The sequence below is a fragment of the Syzygium oleosum genome, unplaced genomic scaffold (genome assembly GCF_021117445.2).
Source record: "Syzygium oleosum isolate NSW1041296 unplaced genomic scaffold, Sole_v2.1 Sole_v2.23, whole genome shotgun sequence".
NCBI lineage: Eukaryota > Viridiplantae > Streptophyta > Magnoliopsida > Myrtales > Myrtaceae > Syzygium > Syzygium oleosum.
Window position 1 is genome coordinate 2,914,195 of NW_026607507.1, and position 21,763 is coordinate 2,935,957.

At 43.0% G+C, this 21,763-nt stretch overlaps 5 protein-coding genes across 6 annotated transcripts; 4 read left to right on the forward strand and 1 right to left on the reverse strand.

Moving 5' to 3' along the window:
* The first annotated feature begins 2,438 nt into the window (after positions 1 to 2,438).
* Positions 2,439 to 5,259, forward strand: LOC115665568 (G-type lectin S-receptor-like serine/threonine-protein kinase SD2-5). Its single transcript, XM_030587430.2, has one exon. The coding sequence runs from the start codon at positions 2,496 to 2,498 to the stop codon at positions 4,965 to 4,967; it is 2,472 nt and encodes an 823-aa protein (XP_030443290.2). The 5' UTR covers positions 2,439 to 2,495; the 3' UTR covers positions 4,968 to 5,259.
* Positions 5,260 to 6,635: 1,376 nt separating this feature from the next.
* LOC115682671 (E3 ubiquitin-protein ligase RING1-like) lies at positions 6,636 to 8,184 on the forward strand. Its single transcript, XM_030606964.2, has 3 exons — positions 6,636 to 7,004; positions 7,162 to 7,232; positions 7,473 to 8,184. The coding sequence occupies exons 1-3, from the start codon at positions 6,651 to 6,653 to the stop codon at positions 7,999 to 8,001; spliced, it is 954 nt and encodes a 317-aa protein (XP_030462824.2). The 5' UTR covers positions 6,636 to 6,650; the 3' UTR covers positions 8,002 to 8,184.
* Positions 8,185 to 9,174: 990 nt separating this feature from the next.
* Positions 9,175 to 13,262, forward strand: LOC115682733 (ATP-dependent zinc metalloprotease FTSH 2, chloroplastic). The gene is made up of 5 exons (XM_030607048.2): positions 9,175 to 9,333; positions 10,188 to 11,380; positions 11,475 to 11,788; positions 12,138 to 12,378; positions 12,738 to 13,262. Exons 2-5 carry the CDS (start codon positions 10,199 to 10,201, stop codon positions 13,074 to 13,076), a joined length of 2,076 nt encoding a protein of 691 aa, XP_030462908.1. The 5' UTR covers positions 9,175 to 9,333; positions 10,188 to 10,198; the 3' UTR covers positions 13,077 to 13,262.
* Positions 13,263 to 13,694: 432 nt separating this feature from the next.
* On the forward strand, positions 13,695 to 15,964 carry LOC115682677 (pentatricopeptide repeat-containing protein At2g41080). The gene has a single exon (XM_030606971.2). It carries the CDS (start codon positions 13,883 to 13,885, stop codon positions 15,908 to 15,910), a length of 2,028 nt encoding a protein of 675 aa, XP_030462831.2. The 5' UTR covers positions 13,695 to 13,882; the 3' UTR covers positions 15,911 to 15,964.
* A 904-nt stretch (positions 15,965 to 16,868) lies between these two features.
* On the reverse strand, positions 16,869 to 21,647 carry LOC115682816 (probable alpha,alpha-trehalose-phosphate synthase [UDP-forming] 7). Of its 2 annotated transcripts, XM_030607165.2 has the most exons (4): positions 21,130 to 21,647; positions 18,386 to 20,390; positions 17,493 to 17,766; positions 16,869 to 17,363 (listed from the first exon to the last, which is right to left on the reverse strand). In XM_030607165.2, the coding sequence occupies exons 2-4, from the start codon at positions 20,365 to 20,367 to the stop codon at positions 17,040 to 17,042; spliced, it is 2,580 nt and encodes an 859-aa protein (XP_030463025.2). In that variant the 5' UTR covers positions 20,368 to 20,390; positions 21,130 to 21,647; the 3' UTR covers positions 16,869 to 17,039. The 2 variants fall into 2 exon arrangements, with proteins under 2 accessions (XP_030463025.2, XP_056177545.1); XM_056321570.1 differs by lacking the exon at positions 16,869 to 17,363 and having other exon boundaries at positions 17,554 to 17,756.
* Positions 21,648 to 21,763: the final 116 nt, after the last annotated feature.

A 21,763-nucleotide genomic window follows, 5' to 3' on the forward strand; every position in this document is an offset into this window, starting at 1 on the left:
CCCGAATGACACACCTACTCTCCGTTAGGTTCTATTATAAACTGCCGTTAAAAGTCTGATATGGATCTGAAAAATAAAAATAAAAACTAAAAAAGAGGAAAAAAATTTGAAATTACCATCCATCGTCTCGCTCAGCCAAAGCTCCTCGGTGCTTGTCCATCGTTGCCCACAGCCGTCTGGACCTCCAACGGCCTTCGTCGGCCTTTGTTTGACGCCCCGCCAGATCTAGCCATGGTGGTCCTGAGCTTCGAGATTGGATATGGCTTCGAAGCTTGGAGGGATTAGCTAGTGTAGATAGCTCAAGTTATAGCGTCCAGTCTCAGCAAGCTGATTGTTGATGAAATTACTCAGCTATCGGCCTTGCAATTATCAGGTACTTGGTGAAGAAACTTAATGTCCAATATAAGCTCCGACGCTTTTATGGAGAGACCCCTTTGATAGTGCTGAGCTTCTCCCTTTGTTCAGATCACAGCGATCGCATTGTCGATCAATTTACCGAGCTAGCCTAGCAATCATTAGGTCCTGGGTGAACAGAACTTGGTTCGCTTATAAGCTTCTACACATTAATTTAACAAAACCAATTTTAATTAATGAAAAACATAGCATAACAGGTAATGTTGATCAATTAAACAGACCGGCTCATCAATAGAGCATGGTCTTGCTATCATTCTTTATGAAGAAAATTAGGGATCGAAATAAATATAATCGCTCATCTTATCTTTAGTGATTAAGCAAAATCAGAGATTTCAGAAGACGTTATAAATTTTATGTTTCAAGGTTTAAGCCTTTTATATTAAGGGAAATATTTCTATATAGATGTCAAATCTCGTCGGCCAGTTGATAGAAGATGAAAATCATATAATTTAAGCATATCACACGTTATCTTATAACACACAATTTGGAACATCATGAGAATAGATACAAGAGTTGCGCATGTTTTAGCCTGACCGTGGTATGCAATTAAAAAGGTTGACCAAGTTGCTGGAAATCTCACGTGGTAGTACCCCACCATGTCTGACTGTCGTCATGCATGGGATTGCCTCCCACTTAGGGAAGGTTGAATTTTTGTTAACTGATTTAAGTCTTCGTTTCATTAAGAAATAAATCAAGAAATTTTTCATAATTTTGAACACATTTACTTTTTCTTGAATCATGTATACTCGATATTTGGAAATTGAACTAGTTCGTATTAAAAGTGAATGAGCACTTGTTAACATGACCATGACCTAATTACATAAAACGAGTAGTTTTATCACTCAATTCGTCTTGTATTTGCTTGATCTCACAATCTTTTTGGCGATTGTGTTCACACATCGATGCTTATCTAATTAATATCAGTGCGTGTTCAATTTGATATAGGATTTTGCTTTCAACGTGTTTTACCCGAAAGTCGTGAGATTAGTATGATAATAAAAGAAAGTGTATGTATATGTGGAGTAAAGACGCGGTACGAATACGGTTTTCCAAATCCATATTTGAATAACCCATTCGGGTCTAGGCTCATGATTTACTTCGTCTATGGTATTTCATACCTTAGAATTATCTATATGAAGTAAGCTTCTTCATATTTAAGAAAACGCGTTACTCACGTACAAAACAAATTAGTCATACCCTATTTGCACGTTCGGTTGATTGGAAGATTGTCTAAGTTTTTGTCAAAATCAGGACCTAACGACCATCTTTAACTTTCGTCAAAAAGCTCGTCATGGAGATAGAGCTGGTCTATGGTAAATAGAACAGTCGATGTAGTAAAAGAGCCGAATAAGACTTGGAATGATCTTTATTTTGCCAACAAATTAAAAGATTTTTAATTTTTTTTAATTCAACTAGCATTTTCTTATATCATATCCAGTATTGCTTATTAACGTTCATAATGCAAATGATTTTGGTGAAAGATAATGTTATTGATTGATTATTTTTATTTTAGGAGTACCAGAAACGGTTAATACTTATTTTCGCATGATTTCAAAAATCAGCTTAATCTCGCTGCCCATGATTTTCTTTCTGTTATGTTTATTCTTCAAATCCAACAAAAAATTGCTCTCTATCCATGAAAATTAACTCTCCGTTGTTGTGTTTAAACTTTCCAAATAACATCTTATTACCTCCTCGGGATTAACTTTATGCGCATTTGAACTCATAAATTAATCAACGAATAATTTGTAAATAGAGCACTTGCATATCTTATCAATGTTCTCAATACTCCTGCATTCAGCAAGCGTCTTTTCATTTTTATGTATTTATTTATTTATTTATTTATTAGTGATCCTCTTGTATCATTCTCCGGAAGTAGTTACTTTCATGGAAAATGATCACAAATGAAAAATAAGGAAGTAAGAGAGATTTTTCACGGTAGAAAGCAGGAGTGGTCAACAGGAAAGAGACCTCTTGTTTATAAAAAGGCATCGTCATTCGCAGATCTCTCTAGTAATAGAGGCATTCCTTCTTCTAGTTGCCACTCGAAACGCCTCATCACCTTTCTTGCACACAACTCAATGGTCCTCCCTGGTCGGATAATCCCTTCTTGTTTCCCCGCTCCTCTTCCGAGCCTCCTCCTCCTCCCCCTCCTTCTACTACTTCCGCCACTAACTATCGCCAAATTCATGAATGGACCTTCATCGGTCAGTGTTCCCGCCGCGTGGACCGCCAGCAAACCTTTCGACTTCAGTCTAACCTATCTCAATACCGGTTTCAAGGTCGTGCTTTCCAGGCTAAACTCAGGACCAAGTTTCTCATATGGCTTCGGTTGCGTTAATGGCAGTAGCTGCTATTTTGGCCTGTTTATTTTCCAACGGAGACAGGACATGGAAAACATCATTCCAGGGTTAGTTTATTGGGTCAGTCCGGAACCCATGAACGACACTGCCCAATTGCTACTCACCCAGGACGGCGATTTAGTTTTACTGGGTGACGATGGAAATAAAAAGTGGTCCACAAATACCGCTGGCAAGTCAGTCATAGGCTTTAACTTGACTGAAGTCGGAAATCTCGTGCTCTACGACAGAAATGATGCCATTGTTTGGCAGTCTTTCGATCACCCTGCAGACGGAATTATTCCTGGACAGGAGCTACGTCCCGGCATAAAACTAACAGCGACATCAGGGGCGCCGGATGGGACAAGGTGGGTCTACACGTTTTCCACTGATCATAAGATAGGCTTTGTCGCATCTGTAAGGGCAGCCTATTCTCCCCAAATTTACTACAGAACGAGCAATGTAAGCAAAATGAAGAGCGACGATGGACAGGTTGGAGCACTTTACAAGAATGGAACCTTCGGTGAGTTTGAATTGCCTCTTACATCCTCAGCTCAGTTTATCCGTCTGGAAGTGAATGGGCATTTGACGCATTATGTTCTTGATGAACACTCCAATGCTTGGAACCGGATGGATCTTCTGAAGAATCAAATTTGCAATTATCCACTTGTATGTGGTAGGTATGGCATTTGTTCAGGTGGCCTTCAGTGTCAGTGTCCAAGCGAGACAAAGCAAATTGAAGAGAGAGATCCGTCTTCCGGTTGCCATCCCAGCTCACCGATCTCTTGTGATTCACAGAATGACACTTTCGTAGCAGTTGAGAATATCACCTACTATGCTCTGGTGAACAATTATGTTAGTGCTGACATCTCAAACACAACTGCAGAGAGTTGCAAGGAAGCGTGTTTGAGGAAGGGGTGCTCGTGCACTATTGCACTATTTCGTACCCGAACCATTTTCTCTGGTAGGGACTGCTATTTATTATCAGAGCCATTTTCCCTTATGGACGACCCTACCGGATACTACTCCACCTTAGCATTTATCAAAGTCAACAATAGTACAAACAGATCGACGCCATCATCAATCTTTGGAAGAAAGAGAAGGGGACGAACATTGTTAATCCAAGGGACTACTGTTGGAGCAGTTTCGATATTTTTAATAAGCATATTTGGGGTGTATATTTTAAGTAAGGTGAGAAGAAAAGATGTCGAAGATGATGATCCAGACTTACCATGGCTTCAGATAACTAGATTCCCTTACGAGGACTTGAAGGCCATGACTGGAGATTTCAACATCAAGCTTGGGGAAGGAGGATTTGGCTCGGTGTTTCTAGGAACTTTACCCAGCGGTGTTAGGATTGCAGTCAAGCGCCTTGATGGTTTTGGTCAAATAAAGAAGTCATTCTTGGCCGAGGCCGGAACCATCAGCACTATCCATCATGTCAATCTGGTAAGACTACTTGGGTTTTGTGCTGAAAAATCGCATAGGCTTTTAGTCTACGAGTACATGTGCAATGGTTCTCTTGATAAATGGATCTTCCATAATGATCGAGAGTTTGACGTCTGTTGGCAAGTGAGGAGAAAGATTATCCTCGACATTGCCAAAGGACTAGCCTATCTCCATGAGGAATGCCATCAAAAAATAATTCACTTAGACATCAAACCCCAAAATATACTTTTGGATGAACATTTCAATGCGAAGCTTGCTGATTTTGGGTTGTCCAAGCTAATTGATAAGGACCAAAGCCATGTCATGACGACCTTGCGAGGAACACCAGGTTACCTTGCTCCAGAGTGGTTAAGCTCTGTTATCACGGAAAAGGTAGATGTGTATAGTTTTGGCATTGTCATGTTAGAAGTCCTATGTGGGAGGAAAAATGTGGACCGCTCTTTGCACAGTGCTGAAGTGCATATGTTGACCCTTTTCAAGTGCAAAGCAGAACAAGAACAACTACTGGACATGGTTGATAAGTCCAGTGGTGACATGCAACTACACGGCCAAGAAGCTGTCAAGATGATGAAAATCGCAGCATGGTGTTTGCAAGATGATAGTAGCAAGAGGCCCCCCATGTCGCAAGTGGTTAAATGCTTGGAGGGCTCAGCTGATATAGAAGATGGATTGAGATACAGCTTCTCAGGTCCTTCCGGTCACAGCGATCATGGTGTTGATGATGCTACTCGGCTATTGCCCTCACAGTTATCAGGTCCTAGGTGAACAAAACTAGCTTTGGACATAAACTCCGATGCTTTGATGGGGTGACTTCTTTTGGCGTTTCTGCCATATAAATTTGTTGTCTAGTAGTCGTACTTATGATCCAATAATTTTAATGTAATTCTAAGTCGCTTGTGATTTTCGTTTAATTGGTTGAAAGGTCATGGTACAAATAAAGATTCCAAACATAAATCAGTTTGCAGTAGACAATGCTAAATTCCATCACTCTTTCTAGTTGCGATCCAAACACAGAATGGACATCTAAGCAACCTTTGTTGTAAGATATCTTTCGTTAATCGCCAATCATTTCCTGCTGTCATGACTATGGTACATGATATTTCTCATTTCCAAACAAAGGAGCAGGTTGACCCCACACAGATCTGTCCCCTGTTTGAAGTGTTTCCAGGCCCCATTCGTATCAAAGATAGCGTAATATTACTCAGAGACATAAACTGCAAGTATTTCTATTCCAATTCCCGTAAACTAACACGTTGTCCAATAAGCAAAACGTTCCCCTAAAAGAAAGAAAGATCCTATCTCTAAATCAAGATGTGTAACGCATACTCATTAACATTTTGAACACCATAATTTGAGTAAGGAGAAGTCTGCCTGGGATGGATCTGAAACTGTTTATAAAATGGGTTACTAGTAAAAATTGCTACAGCACCGAACTTCAGAGATGTACCACATTAATAATTTCAATTCCAGAAGAAAAATAGGTAAATTTGGCTAGAATGGTGTATGTAAGTTTCGCCAGAGGAAGGGATTTGCCAGAAGGAAGATGATTTTACTCTCAGTTGGAGAGAGGAATGAAGACTATCCCGAGCTTAGAGAGGCTGGATTACAACTGCAGGATCTACATTGTTAGACCACTCGAAAAGAAGCATAACCGACATACAAGGTGAAGATTGATTAAAGCACAGTATGGAGCACATCGTTATTCAGGTGATCATAACAGACCCTCAGACATAGTAAAAAAATGACCAGTTGTTAACGAGGAGTCGTCAAGGGCTGACGAGTTGTTATATGAGCTTCTGCCTTCAGATTATACGTTATGCAGACGATGACAGAAGTAACCAAGTGGAGATAAGGAAACTCATTAAGTTGAGAAATGAGTATGTTTTGTGCGAGGCACTAACCAAAAAGTAGTGAACTTTCAGTGAATGAAGCTCAGAACTATTAAGGGATCCGTCCAGCCAAGATCGGAATCAGTCCGGGTTGGAATTTATGGTTTAATTTTTGCAATCATGCAAAAACACAATTGAATTCCTGGAGATGGTAGTGTTGCTCTAGTCATAGCATGTGTATCAAAGGAGACATCTTAATTATCTTCTCGAGCAAAATATAAACAATTCAGTGAAGACATCACAGAGATGGGAAGTCCTTCGAGTTAAGAAAAATGCCTTACTTACATCCATCTACTGTCAAGCCAAGGAGGAGGTTCCTGATGAAGCCGCAACGTCGGCGAAGTTGCTGACACCACTAACTTATGCCGCAAGCTCGCGAGAGTTGACGTGCGACATGGCTGGGCAGAGATTGAATCCGATTCTTCCTCCTGCTCTTTCCCCTTTTTCCCCCACAAAAAAAAAAAAACTAGAACATATTCTTTACTTCATATTGGCTGCATCTTCTTTATCTTCAAAGCACCAGCTACACCCGAGGAAGAAAAAAAAGCAGAGCATCAAAATGGCGGAGGCAAACAGAATCACTTCGCTCTTTTGCACTAGACACAGACATAAAGTTGACGATGGCAAAAGCAAATACTGCGTACTTATTCCCTCAAGCTTCTATCCATCGCATTCGGACACGGCTTCGAATGCAAAAGCTATAAACTTTCGCGCACGCAAATGTGAAGTGAGCAAGCAAAGGATCATCGAAGTCCGCCGTGAACGACGGTCGGCGGATGCCATGAGCGGCAGGGCAAGTAATTTCCCTCCGGTGCCGGATCCTGAGCCGTCTCCATGGGACGACTTCTTCGATTTTGTTCTTACGAGTCCGGCTGCACTTCCACGGGCTGTTTCGTATCGAGCGACTTCACCAGTAAGTAAAAAAAACTAAGGGGTACACCAGCTTCGTGCCCATAGAACGGGGTGTTTTGAAGCCACACACAACTATTGTTTGGGTAGATGCCTGAGACAGGCTTGAAGATGAGTTGTGTTCGTGCTTTTCATAGTCTTTTGCGTGCTGAAATATGCAGGGGCAACCGCGGACTCGGTCGTTTGTCCCGGAAAGAGTGATGTCACGGCCAACTCCTTCTAGTTTAGCTGGGTAAGCACACCAGGAGAATCCATAGGTCATCTTAGCTTTGGCATCTATGAAGTGATTATCATGATTATGATGACAGAGATACATTTTCCTTTGCATACCAGATCGTGCTCCGTCAAAACAAATACTAACCTTTCGAATTCAATTCGATCACGTTTCCTTTGTCGTCGTCGAGCATTAGGGACATGTGATCCTTAGAGCTGTGATTTGTTGACAATTCCGAAATGTGGGCTTCGTATGCAGCTTCACAACACCCATCTCGCCCCTTATACTCCTCGAGAATGCCTACGCGAGGCCCAGAGTGATCGTCCACGAGCCTCTTCCGAGATCCATCGGGCAACCTAACGCCCAGGTCTTGTCTGAGCGACACTCCATGTCGACGGGCAATGAACAGAAGGAGGTCTTAAGCAAGCTCAAGAAGGAGATTTACAACCCCGGGCCAAAGAGGCTCTTTAGGAGATTGAGCCTATACTATCGGGAAAACACTAGGAACGGTCTCGGAGATCAGAACAGGCACTACGACGACGACGACGGCAAGAGATGCGCGATATGCTTAGACGACTTTGAGCCTATGCAAGAGGTGATGGTCACTCCTTGCAACCATATGTTCCATGAGGACTGCATCGTGCCGTGGTTGCAGGGTCACGGTCAGTGCCCCGTTTGCCGATTTTCACTCTATGAACAGAAGAGGCAAACTCAACCGCCTATTGCACCGGCAGCAATCCAACCCTGGGAGACAATGTTTTATGTGCCTGAAACATTGTTCCGGTAATAAGGATGGAGGAGAAAGCTCAGCACACCAATTTGATGCATACGAAGTAATGCAGTCATATAAACATAGCTCTTATGCACTTTCTATGTATTCATACGTGAGACGTCGCGGCTATATCACGGACAGCGCCTTTATATCCTCGCTCAGATTTACTGGTTGTGGAGTTCATGAATTGGGATGAAATGATTTCGAGCTCATGACTAATACGAGGAACTTGATGCTTGAAATGGGCCAAGTATTTGCATGTTCATAAGATTTTGATATCGTCATTTCATCAACATCTTGTCCATGAATATTAAATTTTTTTCTTAAAAGGAATCGCCGAATAGTTGTAACTCAAAATTCGAGATAATTTCGTCTTTCTTTCCGGACTTCCGTTTAAACTGGTGAGCAACTTTCTTCGACGAACAATTGCTTTCACAACCCGTCCGGACAAAGCTTTTCAAGATCAACTACAACTGTTGTTGTGGTCACCGGTCATTTGTTCTTTGTAACATGAATTAATGTTGCAGAAATTGATGATTCCTCATTGAAAGAGGAAACATACGTAGCTTTGAACTCGGTACATTACATGAAGATCAAGGAAAATGTCACTATCCACCAAATTGTGCAGCTAAAGACAAATGACTGCTCATCATGGGTATCATGACACGGTGTCCATATAGGCTCCACGAGTCATGCGCACGGTAGCTTGCACTTTCGATTCCCATCCAAGCAAAAGGTTCGAAACATGAGGCCCAAAGTGCAATTCCAATTTTCCTCACCAGTCAAAAGGATGAAGAGGAAAAGAATCTCACTTTCCCATAGCTCGACCAAAGAGAAAGTATAATATAAAAAAGAAACGATTTTTTATTAAACTACGTTTAATCAATGCAGGTAATTAAAATCGAACATAGCAATTCAGACGACGATCGAGATAAAAGAAAATAGATTATAGTATTTTGACGTAGAAACGGAACATGTGGAAATGCGTAATTGCACCGAGCGGTTTAAAATCGATCATAGCCCATGTCGTGGACCTATTGAAAATTGTGATTTGTTAATAATGTATTGATAAAATGAAGAGCCAAAAAAAAATCTTGGAGCAAGCAAATTATCGAAGGAAAAAAAATGAGGGAAAAATCTGGGAACAAGGAGACGAAGAAGAGGAAGCAGCCATTGCGGAAGAGCCACGTATTCCGTTCCCGAACCACATCCACTCCCTCTAAAAATTGACACTCCCTCTTCTTCTTCTCCTCCTTCTCCTTCTTCTCCTCTTCCTCGGCATAGACAGAGAGCGAGCTCGTCTCTGCTCCCTCCGTTCGACCGCAAAATCATCCTCTGCTGCTCGAGGTAAGGCCCATGCTCTCTATGCTGTTTCGGTTCGCATCTTGAATTGCAACGATGGGTATCGCTCGTTCGCTCGCTCGACGATGGTCGTGCATGATCGTCTGGAGTGGCAGAAGGTGCTGAGCGGACCTGAGCTCGTGGGTCGTTTTGGTTTTGCTTGTGGTTGCGTTTTGTTGTTGCTGTTTATCGTCATCAAGATAAAGATTGAATTTTGAGAGAGTTGGAGATTTCAGGTGGGCTTGGGTAAATACGAAAGCGGTTTTCAAGTGCGGCTGATTAGAGCTTTTCCTCTTCACTCATGAGCTACGTCTGAATTCAGCTCGAATTCTCTCTTCGCCGTTCCTTTCAATTTGGAAAACTCGATTTTTTCGTCGAGTTTGGATTTTTCTCTTTTTGTTTGATTTCATTGGAGTTTGTTCACCTTGCGAGTTGTTCTGCAAGCTTGATGCCGGAACTGAATTTAAAGGAACCGTTCGTTAAGCTGGTAATTTTCAGCTAGATTAGGACTTCAAACAGTACTGCGCATTTACTGGTAATGCGAAAGGTAACTCGTTTGACAAGATTCGCTCTTTTCACCTTGTGCACGAGTCTTGATTCGCATTTACTGGGAGTGATCTGAGATCAGTTTTGTGGTGCTTGATTGGGGATTGTACCACTGCCTGCATATGTTGAGCTCCTCATTGGTAATCGCACTTCGAATAGTGAGATGCTTACATCATTTTAAATCTAATTGAGGATACTTGTGAGATAGATTCTTCCTGGATGTGGTGTACTCACCAACTTATGAATCCTACCGTTGTGCGATTTTTCGCTCTATTATAATTTGGTCAATTTACATTTTCATTTCATGCAAACAGAATATAGTCGGATGGCTTCATCGATGTCGTGCCTTGTGGCTAACAGTCTAACCACCAGCGGTACTAAGTCAAATTTGACCAAGGACTTCTATGGTCGGCGGATACTCCCTTCGTCTTCCCTTCCATTGTGGAGAAAGGAGGCAAAAGCTGTTTTGGTAAAAGCATCTTTGGACCAGCAACATGGAGGCAGGAGGAAGTTTCTGAAGTTGCTAGGAAATATGGGACTAACAGCACCTGCACTTTTGAGTGGTGGGAAAGCTTTGGCTGATGAGCAAGGTGTTTCTTCTTCAAGAATGTCTTACTCCAGGTTTTTGGAATATCTGGATAAGGACAGGGTGAAAAAGGTAGATTTATTTGAAAATGGGACCATAGCTATTGTCGAGGCGGTTTCTCCTGAGTTGGGTAACAGGGTCCAACGAGTCCGTGTGCAGCTCCCCGGACTGAGCCAAGAGCTCCTTCAGAAGTTCAGAGAGAAGAACATTGATTTTGCAGCCCATAATGCCCAAGAGGACTCAGGCTCTTTACTATTTAACTTGATAGGAAATCTGGCCTTCCCATTGATCCTGATTGGTGGTTTATTTCTTCTATCGAGACGCTCCTCTGGAGGAATGGGTGGGCCTGGTGGGCCTGGCTTTCCTCTCGCATTTGGTCAATCCAAAGCCAAGTTCCAGATGGAACCTAACACCGGCGTGACATTTGATGATGTTGCTGGTGTTGATGAGGCCAAGCAGGACTTCATGGAAGTGGTGGAGTTTCTAAAGAAACCTGAGAGGTTTACTGCAGTTGGGGCTCGTATCCCTAAGGGTGTCCTTCTAATTGGTCCTCCAGGAACTGGAAAAACGCTGCTTGCCAAGGCCATTGCTGGTGAAGCAGGTGTTCCATTTTTCTCCATTTCAGGTTCTGAGTTTGTTGAGATGTTCGTTGGTGTTGGTGCTTCCAGAGTTCGTGATCTTTTCAAGAAGGCCAAAGAGAATGCTCCCTGCATTGTGTTCGTTGATGAAATTGATGCCGTGGGCCGGCAGAGAGGAACTGGAATTGGAGGAGGAAACGATGAAAGGGAGCAGACCCTTAATCAGCTGTTGACAGAAATGGATGGTTTTGAAGGAAATACGGGTATCATTGTTGTTGCGGCAACTAACCGTGCAGACATTCTAGACTCTGCTTTGCTTAGGCCTGGAAGATTTGACAGACAGGTATGTATGTTTTATTCTCAGGTAGTGAGTCTTGATAGTGTTGGTGGAACAGTCAGTCTTGTGGTGCATATGCTTACTTATAGTATTGATGTAGGTAACTGTTGATGTTCCTGATATCCGGGGTAGAACAGAAATTTTGAAGGTGCATGGCAGCAATAAGAAGTTTGATGTAGACGTATCTCTAGAGGTTATAGCTATGAGAACTCCTGGATTTAGCGGAGCGGATCTTGCCAACCTCTTGAATGAGGCTGCTATATTGGCTGGCCGTCGTGGGAAGACAGCAATCTCTTCTAAGGAGGTTGATGATTCAATTGACAGGATTGTTGCTGGAATGGAAGGAACCGTGATGACCGATGGAAAGAGTAAGAGTCTGGTGGCATACCATGAAGTTGGTCATGCCATTTGTGGGTAAGTGAGAATGCCAGCAACTAATCTTTTTTCTGATTCTTCCCATCTTCTATTGGGCAAATTTTTTGCATGAGTATCTCCTGTTTATGATATTTAAATTTCAGTGCGCATTTGACTTTCGTTTATTTAGATCACTGAAATATTGTTATAATTTGCTTTCATTGACATGCAGTGATGCTCAATTGTCGATGATATTTCAGAAATGTCAATAGGGTTTTTGAGTCACCTATGTAGTTGGGCTTGCACTAAATGCATGTATCAATATTTGTGTACATGTAAATTTCTGTGACTACATATCAAAGGAGCTCAGCTTGTTTGGCTAATATCTTTGCTGTCTCTTTCTTTTCAGTACTTTGACCCCAGGGCATGATGCAGTTCAAAAGGTCACCCTGGTACCACGTGGTCAGGCACGAGGTCTTACCTGGTTCATTCCTTCTGATGACCCAACCTTGATTTCTAAGCAGCAACTCTTTGCAAGAATTGTTGGTGGATTGGGTGGCAGAGCAGCTGAGGAAGTGATTTTTGGGGAGCCTGAGGTTACTACCGGTGCAGCAGGCGATTTGCAGCAGATCACTGGCTTGGCAAAACAGGTGATTTGAGCAACTCACCATTTCATTTACACTTCCTTTTGAAATGCCAATAAATATCCATGTTAGTCCTTTCAAGTTTTGATAAAATAACAGTTTCTGAAGGGTCAAGGGGACTGGCCTTCCAATTTAGTCTTTAAAATTTATAAGTTGCTCCAAAGTCCCTTACGAATTAAAGCAGAAGACTTTGCCCACTTACTTGTGAGGACCTTCCATTTAGGTCATTTTCACAGTTTTCATGCTCTAATTATTGTCGAACCACAACTCAAAGCTACCTTTATCGCCAGTTCTTCCCTCCCTTAAAAAGTAAAACGCTCAGTTAGTTGAAAGTGACATTGAACTGGAATTTAATTCATATGCAGATGGTGACCACATTTGGCATGTCTGACATTGGCCCATGGTCGCTCATGGACGCATCACAGAGTGGTGATGTCATCATGAGGATGATGGCCAGGAATTCAATGTCAGAAAAGCTTGCGGAAGACATTGATGCTGCTGTGAAGAGACTTTCAGATAGTGCATATGAAATTGCACTGAGGCACATTAGGAATAACCGGGAGGCCATAGACAAGATTGTGGAAGTCCTCCTTGAGAAAGAAACAATGACCGGGGATGAGTTCCGTGCTATCCTCTCAGAGTTTGTTGAAATCCCTGTTGAGAACCGGGCTCCTCCTTCAGTTCCATCTCGTGTCTCTGTATAAAGTAGCATAAGTCAGTTTCCTGCCTCCACACTTGGTCATACATCTTCAACTGATTGGTGCATGGCTCGTGACCTTGGCGCTTAAGACAACAGAAGATTCATGTGTTGAGCTGTTGTTATCTGTTAAGTACCTGTATACTCTAGCATCAGATATGAACAGCTTACCTGTGATATAGGATTCCATGAACCATTGTATACATGTGTATTTTTTTCATCTGGTTAGGTGGAGCTTTTTCGGAAAAACGCAGTGAATCGTTTGAATGATGTTGCACATCTCTTGTGAAAAATGATCAAGTCTCTCTTGGTGACGCCTCACTACCGAGGCGGGAACCTAGCTACTTAACATCGAAGTTCTCTACTTCGTTTGCTCGCGGACTCTTGACAAGATCCCAGACGCTTGTCGTGTCAACATAATCTTTATAATGAGGACGGCACAACCTTTGTTTTGAGGGGTCCTTCGGCTTCAAATTACACGTTTTCTTTCACAATATATGTTTTCAATGTACTGATATTACCGACATATGGTTAGGCAGTGCTACGGAACACTTCTTAACATGGTTTTTCTTCATACAAAGTGCTTAACAATTCTGACCCAAAAAAAAAAGTACTAAAACAACATCCCTATCAGGGTCGTGCTGTTTCCACGTCCACACCCACTTCAAGTACTCCGACCAAAACGCCGTCAAGTTCAATTTGAACACATTTAGATGTTAGAAGCTCGTAAGAAAAGCGCGCTGAAAGCGAAACACACGACCAAGCGAGCGATCCTTGTCTTCCTGCGACAGGACATACGTAGGTGGCTCCTCGATGCCACCAAGATGTATGGGAAAATTCTTTAGCTCGTTTCCCTTCTCACTTGACATCGGGAGAGTCCCAAGCTCGCGCTTTTTGTCGTCGAACACTTTCGAGCTCACAAACTGCGCTCCATCGGCCGCGGAGTTCGTGGCTCTTTGCTCGGGCGGACGCGTCAAAGAAGCCTTCCAGAACTTCAAATCTGAAATATGGTCCGACCCCCGTTTGTTTTCCCACCTCCTCCAGGCATGCATGCCCAGAAATTCGCTTCCTTTAGGACGACAGCTTCATTCTCTGGTGATCACTTCTGGGTGCTCGGACAGGTTCGTGTCGAATCATTTGCTGAATATGTACTCCAAGTGCGGAGAGTTGCAGACTGCTCTGAAGTTGTTCGATCACATTCCTTGGGCGAATATCATGTCGCGTAACATTCTAATTAACGGGTACTTGAATATTGGTGATTTGGAGGGTGCCCGGAAAGTGTTCGAGGAAATGCATGAGCGAAATGTTGCCACTTGGAATGCAATGGTGACTGGTCTTATAAAGTTTGAGTATAATGAGGACGGGTTGGGTTTGTTCAAAGAGATGCATGAGGCAGGTTTTTTTCTTGATGAGTACGCTTTGGGGAGTGTTCTCAGGGGTTGTGCTAGTTTGAGAGCTCTGCATGCTGGGCACCAGATCCATGCTTGCGCAGTGAAAAGTGGGTTTGAACTCAATTTGGTAGTTGGGAGCTCATTGGCTCATATGTACATGAAGTGCGGAAGCTTGGAAGAAGGCGAAGGGGTAATCAGCTCGATGCCGATTCGCAATGTGGTTGCTTGGAATACTCTTATTGCAGGGAAAGCCCAACATGGATCACCTGAGGGAGTTTTAGATCAGTACAATATGATGAGAATAGCAGCTGTGAAACCCGATAGGATCACTTACGTGAGTGTGCTTACTGCGTGTTCAGATCTGGCAACACTAGGCCAGGGTCAACAAATTCATGCGGAAGTGATCAAAGCTGGGGCTACTTCAGCAGTTAGCGTCGTAAGTTCTCTGATTAGCATGTATTCAAAGTGCGGGTGTTTAGAGGATTCTTTTAAGGCTTTCACAGAATCCGTGGATGCGGAGGCAGATGGTGTACTTTGGAGCTCGATGATTGCAGCATATGGGTTTCATGGCCGAGGAGAGAGAGCGATTGAGTTGTTTAAACAAATGGAGATTGAAGGAGCAGAGGTAAACAATGTAACATATTTGAGTTTGCTGTATGCTTGCAGTCATCGTGGCTTGAAGGATGAGGGGCTCAAGTTTTTCGACTCTATGGTGGAGAAGCATGGGTTGAGTCCCCGGTTGGAACATTATACATGCATGGTTGATCTCCTGGGACGTTCAGGTTGTCTGAAGGAAGCGGAGGTGATGATTAGATCCATGCCATTGAAAGCAGACGCCGTAATATGGAAAACTTTATTATCTGCATGCAAAATCCACAAGAATGCAGACATGGCAAGGAGAGCTGCAGAGGAAGTTCTTAAGATTGATCCGCAGGATTCAGCTTCTTACGTGCTCCTTTCAAACTTACATGCTTCTGCTAAGAGATGGCAAGATGTTTCCGAGGTCAGAAAATCCATGAGAGAGAAGCAAGTGAAGAAGGAACCGGGGGTGAGTTGGGTGGAGCTCAAGAATCAAGTTCATCAGTTCGTGATGAGTGACAAATCCCATCAATACTCGACGGAGATAAATGCGTATCTGAAAGAGCTCACCGTGGAGATGAAGTTGCGCGGTTATGTGCCCGATATGGGTTCGGTTTTGCAAGATATGGATGATGAGGATAAAGAATATAGCTTGGCACACCATAGTGAGAAGTTGGCTATTGCCTTTGCTCTGATGAATACTGCTACAGATGCACCAATCAGAGTGATGAAAAACTTGCGGGTCTGCAGTGACTGTCACGTAGCAATAAAATACATATCGGAGATTAAAAACCGAGAAATTATTGTGCGGGATGCGAGTAGATTTCATCATTTTAAGAATGGCCAATGCTCATGTGGAGATTACTGGTAGAACATCCATTTTGTTTATTCATTCATTTCTTGGAATAGATTACTCATTATTCAATTGTCCCTCACTATTTCAACTCATAATTGTATCAGTTGTTCAAGGGAAATCTACCCTCTCATGATCGAATGCATTTTTCAAACAGAAACTTTGTTCCGGATTTATGGAATATGATCCACAAACATTGGTTCAAACTTCTGAAACCGAACAAGTCTGCCATGCCTCGGATTCAGAAGAATCTTAGGTTGTCGGATAGAATAAGTCGGTAAAGGGTCCTAATTCACGATAATTTACTGCAATAGATTACTATAGAAAACTTCCATTTGCAAGGCATGTAATTAGAATGATCTTATTTGACATTATTCGTGCAGCCTCATATGCATAAATTTGATCCTATATTGCTAACATGAGTCAATACAAAACTAAAAGGGTATATGAGATTCCAATGGGTCTTTATAATATAATGGGAAGAAATTTTTCGTATAATATACAGTGAGAATTTGGGATAAGGAGTATTCAAGTTTTAGAATTGAGATTGTGCCAAGAAGGCGCGACCCTCTCATGATCACCACCCTCGCCGAGGTGCTTGAACTGGAGGAGATGGCCGAACCCCTGCCAAGGCACTAGCTGAACGTCGGTGATGGATCGGTCTTTCTCGACCGCATTGAGTATCGATTTCTAGAGAAATTGTGATGATCAGAGTGACGGAAAAGCTTGGTGGTTCTAGTGCATGAGTATCTATCACTCCCTCCAGTTAACCACATGTTTCAGCAACAAGGAGCACCAATTTCAGCATGGAATCGTTATCATTACCTGCGGTAGTTGCCCCGTTGCAGGTCCTGAGCAAGTAAAAGAGTTTGGTGGATCAACAAAATTGGCTTCTCACTGGAACATGATGATATAGTCCATGTCTCAGACCTACCCAAGTTCATGAACGCGCAGCTCTCTTGTAATTTGCCTTCGGTTCAAGTACCCAAGTCCAATCTCTTGCAAATTTTTTCGTTTTTCACCGCATTCCTCTTACAAAGGACAAGAAGAAAATTTATTTGTCCTGGCTTCGTCTTGCAAGGGAAAAGAATCAGCTACAAAAGGAAAAAGAAAAACCGTGGCAAAACGATCGAAGATCCTAAAAAGCTCAATGAGGGCTCTCCAATTCCTCCTCCTCTTCTTCTTCTTGGGTAGGCGAAGGATCAGAAGCTTCGGCAAGAGACTCTAGCATATTCCTCACTTCAGATGTGTCATCTAAGTAATACCTGGCTTTGCTAGGCTTTTGACCCACCGTACAAGCAAACACCGCGGTGTTGGAGGAAAGAATATCTCTCGATACCGCATTGCCGATTATTTCAAACATATCCTCGTCCGATCGATCGTCTCCAATGCACAAAACAAAGTCGGCCTGTTTTCCATTCTCAGCCATAGCTGTGAATACCTTTTCAGCTACAGCACCCTTAGTAGCTCCCTGGAAATCAAAGGAGGAGAAAAAAAATAAATCATCACTTGTGCTTGTCAGTTGACGGTCTGTTGGCAACAAGAACAATTGGAACAGAAAAACGACTATGAAAGCTAAAGCTAGATTCCAATATTATACCTGTGGCTTGACTTCCACTATGAAATGTCCACTTTTCACAGACACAGGCTCGTTTGCTAGAACACTCTCGAGATGGTCTAACATTTCCTTCGCTTGAGAGGATCCGAATCCCGGGTCTGCATCACGGTATTGCCATACCAAAGCGCTCTCTTTGGCTTCGATTGAAGAACCATCGGTGGCTTCCGTATATAGTTGCATTACAGGTTCAGCTATAAGCATCCACCCAAAATCTGAGGTTTGTCCACAGACTTCCCACTCTTCTTTCTGTGACCACCTACGATGCAGCAGATTAACAATTTAAATAAAAGACTCATGGTTTAACACATTTAAAGGAAAACGAAAGAAAATGATTGGAGGCAAGGGGAATAGGAACTTAAGAAAGAGCCCACTTCCCATAAGCTTCCAGTGGCAAAAAGAAGGAAGTGTTCATCCTGCATTTCAACATTCAAACTTGAAACGAAGAACTACTTTAGAAGTTTCCGAGCAGATCAACAACGCTAGAAAGTATCGTGTATGCATTCATACCTTCCTATTACAGGTCACTAACACTCCTAATGGTTCTATCCGTCTCATTCATCTTGCAATGAAGGATCATGATTAGGAGGGATAGTGCGCAGTCACCACTGGGTACATATGGCATGTTAAGTGACCAAAATAGCATTCTGGTTTATACGTAAGATCCAGCTAGTTAGCTTGCACTTTCGAAGTATGAAGTCACGTACTGGACTTGTGCACTGGAAGTGAAAGATAAAACTATATAGAAGTATATATGCCAGTCGATGCATTGGCATGAGCATATACAGAAGACAAGAATAAGGACATAAATTTCTGCATGTAAATTCGTAACAAATGAGAGGAGAAAAGACAGAGCAGAAATAACACAAGGAACATACCTCACGAAGTACCCATGTTCTGCTGCAATACCGAGCTTTTCACAAGGAGAGAACCACTTGCTCAAGATTTCCTTGGTTCTTCCACTTACAATAAAGACTGTATTCTTAGGGTCAGCACATAGTGTATTCAAAATTGATACCTCGTCTTCACTTGGCGACTTCATAATAGAGCTTTGTGCCTTGACTGTGCCATCATAATCTAACAAAATGGCCCTCGCTTTTGCCCGAGTGTAAGCTGACAGTATTGTAGCTATTGAAAGCTTTCTGAAATTAGGATCAAGTGCCACAACTCTGAACCCGAAGCCAAAGCCAATTCCCCAGCATCTTTTCCTGAAATGTTCAGCACATATCCGCCCCATGTCTTGCAAAAAGCTACGGGACCAGTAAGCCACATCATGCTTACTAACATACCGATAATGCTTCTCATGTCGCAACTGCTTTTCAGAAACATTTGCTCCAATGGCCTCATTCATAGCCTCCGCAGTGGCTTCAATGTTCCATGGATTGACACGAATTGCCCCACTGAGTGACGGAGAGCAACCGATAAATTCAGATATTACCAGCATACTCTTTTTAGGCCCTTCTAAACTTAAAAACGACTCTGCATCAGACAGTCCTTGTCTACATGCGACATACTCATAAGGAGTGAGGTTCATTCCATCCCTTAAAGCTGTGACAACAACGCACTCAGCAATACTATAGTAAGCAACCCTTTCACTCGCTAGAACAGGCCTATCGATAAAGACGATTGGCTGATAACCCGGTTGGCCATACTCCTTGTTTATCCTCCTGCAATTTTTTTGTATTTCAGCCATTACTTGATCTATGTTTATTCCTCTCCCTCTTGCAGGATTAACAATCTGGATCAAAACCGCCTTTCCCTTCCACTTTGGATGTTGCTTGAGCATCTGCTCCATTGCCAAAATTTTCAAGTCGACACCTTTAAAAATATCCAGGTCATCAACGCCAAGCAAAACTGTTTTCCCATTAAACTTCTGTCTCAACTCCTCTACCCTATACTCCTCTTCTGCTTGCTTCATCAATGATTCAATACGACCCATATGAACGCCAACTGGCATAATCTTGATCCCAATAGTCCTCCCATAATACTCCAGTCCTATGTAACCTCTCTTTGATTGGTACTCTAAACCTAACATCCTACTGCAACAAGAAAGAAAATGCCGTGCATAATCGAAGGTGTGAAACCCAATCACATCAGAGTTAAGTAAGGCCTTCAGTATCTCGTCCCTCATGGGGAGTGTCCTATAGATCTCAGACGAGGGGAACGGGCTGTGAAGGAAAAACCCCATTCTTACGCGGTTGAATCGCCTTCTCAAGAATGTTGGCAGCACCATCAAATGGTAGTCATGTATCCAGATGTAATCATCATCAGGATTTAACACCTCAACCACTTTTTGGGCAAACAACTTATTCGCAGAAATGTAGGCTTCCCATGAAGACCGATCAAAATGGTCCCCGTGTTCTGCTGAGAACGGCAACATGTAATGAAAGAGTGGCCACAACTGCCTCTTGCAGAAGCCATCATAGAATTTTGAGAAGATATCAGATGGAAGAAACGTGGGGACACATTTGAATTTTTCCAACAGTGTCTGAGAAACATCGTCCTGCTCACTTGGATCGACACTGACTTTCAACAAACCGACATAGAAAACTTCCATATCATCTGCAAAACCATGCTTAAGCTGCAGGAGCAAAGAATCCTCGTTCCAACTAAAGCTCCATCCTGTGTTATCTGGCCTTCGCGTTGCTTTCAGCGGAAGCTGGTTAGCTACTATAATCATCCGATCAGAAGAAACAGAAGAGGGGTTTTCAGATGTCACGCTATATGCTTGATCATCATCAAGCTCCGCAATATTCCCGGGAACCGTCATTACCCGTGGAAACCGCTTCTTTTCCCTTCCCATCGCGGGGAAATTCCCTGTAGCTAAATCTACGAGATTGGTATAAGACCGTGACATCATCTTGTCGCCCTTTTCTGAAGCAGCTGATGATAAGAAAGAAAATGTCTGATCAGAAGTTGGGTGATTGCAAACGTAATGGCCTAAAGCCAAATCTTTTTCACCTGACTGGCAAGACAGACGGATGATAAAACACAAACATAGGTAAATCGCGTCAAACATTGTTTATGAGCATGGCTAAATTGGGCAACCAAAACACGTAACTCCTAAATCATCTCACAAAAATGCTTACTGAACATCTGCCAGCGCAACACAAGCTCCGACAAACCAAATGCCAAGAAGCTAGCGACGAGAACCCAAAGTGGGTGATTGAAAAACTTCTCGCTTACACCAATACAATCTAGAAATAGCAACATTTCGCAAAACCAATGCACTAGATCAACATAAACAGCAAACGCGGGCACGACATTATCCATTCTAGAAACCCCTGGTCGACGTACAGGAAGATCAAGAACACGCTAGACAGTGACCCTGTTCATCAAGTTCAGATCCATGAGGATGCAGAAACCCACGATTCGGAGGATCAAACATCTCTCCGTTTTAATAGAAACAAGCACGACGGCGCAAGCTACGGAATCCACCCACCACACGCATTGCATTTTCACAGTGAGAAAAACGTATACAGAAGAACGGGCCCCCACTTTGCCAAGAAACAGAAATCCACGGCGATCCCATCGATCGTCATGCAAAGACAACCGGCAGCGTACGGAATTCAAAAGCGAAAAAGGGGAAGGAACAGCTTTGGGAAATTCACGCGCAACCCACCTCGGTTCTCGAAGCCAACGACAGCCCCGGATCCTTTCCTCCTCTCCCCCTTCACAATGCGATATCCTCCGATATCAAGAACGTCCAATGCATGACTCGAGCTCGCGAAACGAGGTGAAAATCTTGGGGCCGCACACCGCAGTAACGTGGTGTCCTCTTGTGGGAAAGGAACCAAAGGGAAGGAGGAGAAGAAAAGATGAATCTTTTCACTGATTCTCAGATGCTATAGTTTTGGAGATAATCAGGCGGGGGTCAAATTTATACAGGCGATAAATAATATATTTCAAAAGAAAAAAAAAATGAGAACTTTGGGGAACGTGGCAGAACACTGCGCGTTGAAGTCACGTGAGGAGCACGCGCGCCAGCCCCCCCGTCAACTTCCTCTGATCAACTGGGATCTTTTCCGGCACGTGACGGAATTGGTTTCGGATAACGATGTCGCCTCACGCGCGTGCGCGGGTGACTCGAGAGGGGATTTTGTTTCGATGACCGCCCCGTCGCTCTAGTTTTTTCCTCTGCTTCTCTGACTGAGAGAAAATGGATAAGGTTTATAAATATAGCCGACCGTTCGGGGAATGCCAGGTTGGAGACTTCATGCGGCGGGAAAGGCCACGCGCGCGCGACATGTGGAGCG

Bases quoted from the DNA above. Each gene is read 5' to 3' on its own strand.
- LOC115682733 (XM_030607048.2), top strand. From the start codon at position 10,199: ATGGCTTCATCGATGTCGTGCCTTGTGGCTAACAGTCTAACCACCAGC. The intron at 11,789-12,137 runs GTAAGTGAGAAT...CTTTCTTTTCAG, and splicing joins GTTGGTCATGCCATTTGTGG to TACTTTGACCCCAGGGCATG. The intron at 12,379-12,737 runs GTGATTTGAGCA...ATTCATATGCAG, and splicing joins TCACTGGCTTGGCAAAACAG to ATGGTGACCACATTTGGCAT.
- LOC115682677 (XM_030606971.2), top strand. From the start codon at position 13,883: ATGCCACCAAGATGTATGGGAAAATTCTTTAGCTCGTTTCCCTTCTCA.
- LOC115682671 (XM_030606964.2), top strand. From the start codon at position 6,651: ATGGCGGAGGCAAACAGAATCACTTCGCTCTTTTGCACTAGACACAGA. The intron at 7,005-7,161 runs GTAAGTAAAAAA...TGAAATATGCAG, and splicing joins CGTATCGAGCGACTTCACCA to GGGCAACCGCGGACTCGGTC. The intron at 7,233-7,472 runs GTAAGCACACCA...CTTCGTATGCAG, and splicing joins ACTCCTTCTAGTTTAGCTGG to CTTCACAACACCCATCTCGC.
- LOC115682816 (XM_030607165.2), bottom strand. From the start codon at position 20,367: ATGATGTCACGGTCTTATACCAATCTCGTAGATTTAGCTACAGGGAAT. The intron at 17,767-18,385 runs GTATGTTCCTTG...GCTGCATCGTAG, and splicing joins GAACATGGGTACTTCGTGAG to GTGGTCACAGAAAGAAGAGT. The intron at 17,364-17,492 runs GTATAATATTGG...TTTGATTTCCAG, and splicing joins TAGTGGAAGTCAAGCCACAG to GGAGCTACTAAGGGTGCTGT.
- LOC115665568 (XM_030587430.2), top strand. From the start codon at position 2,496: ATGGTCCTCCCTGGTCGGATAATCCCTTCTTGTTTCCCCGCTCCTCTT.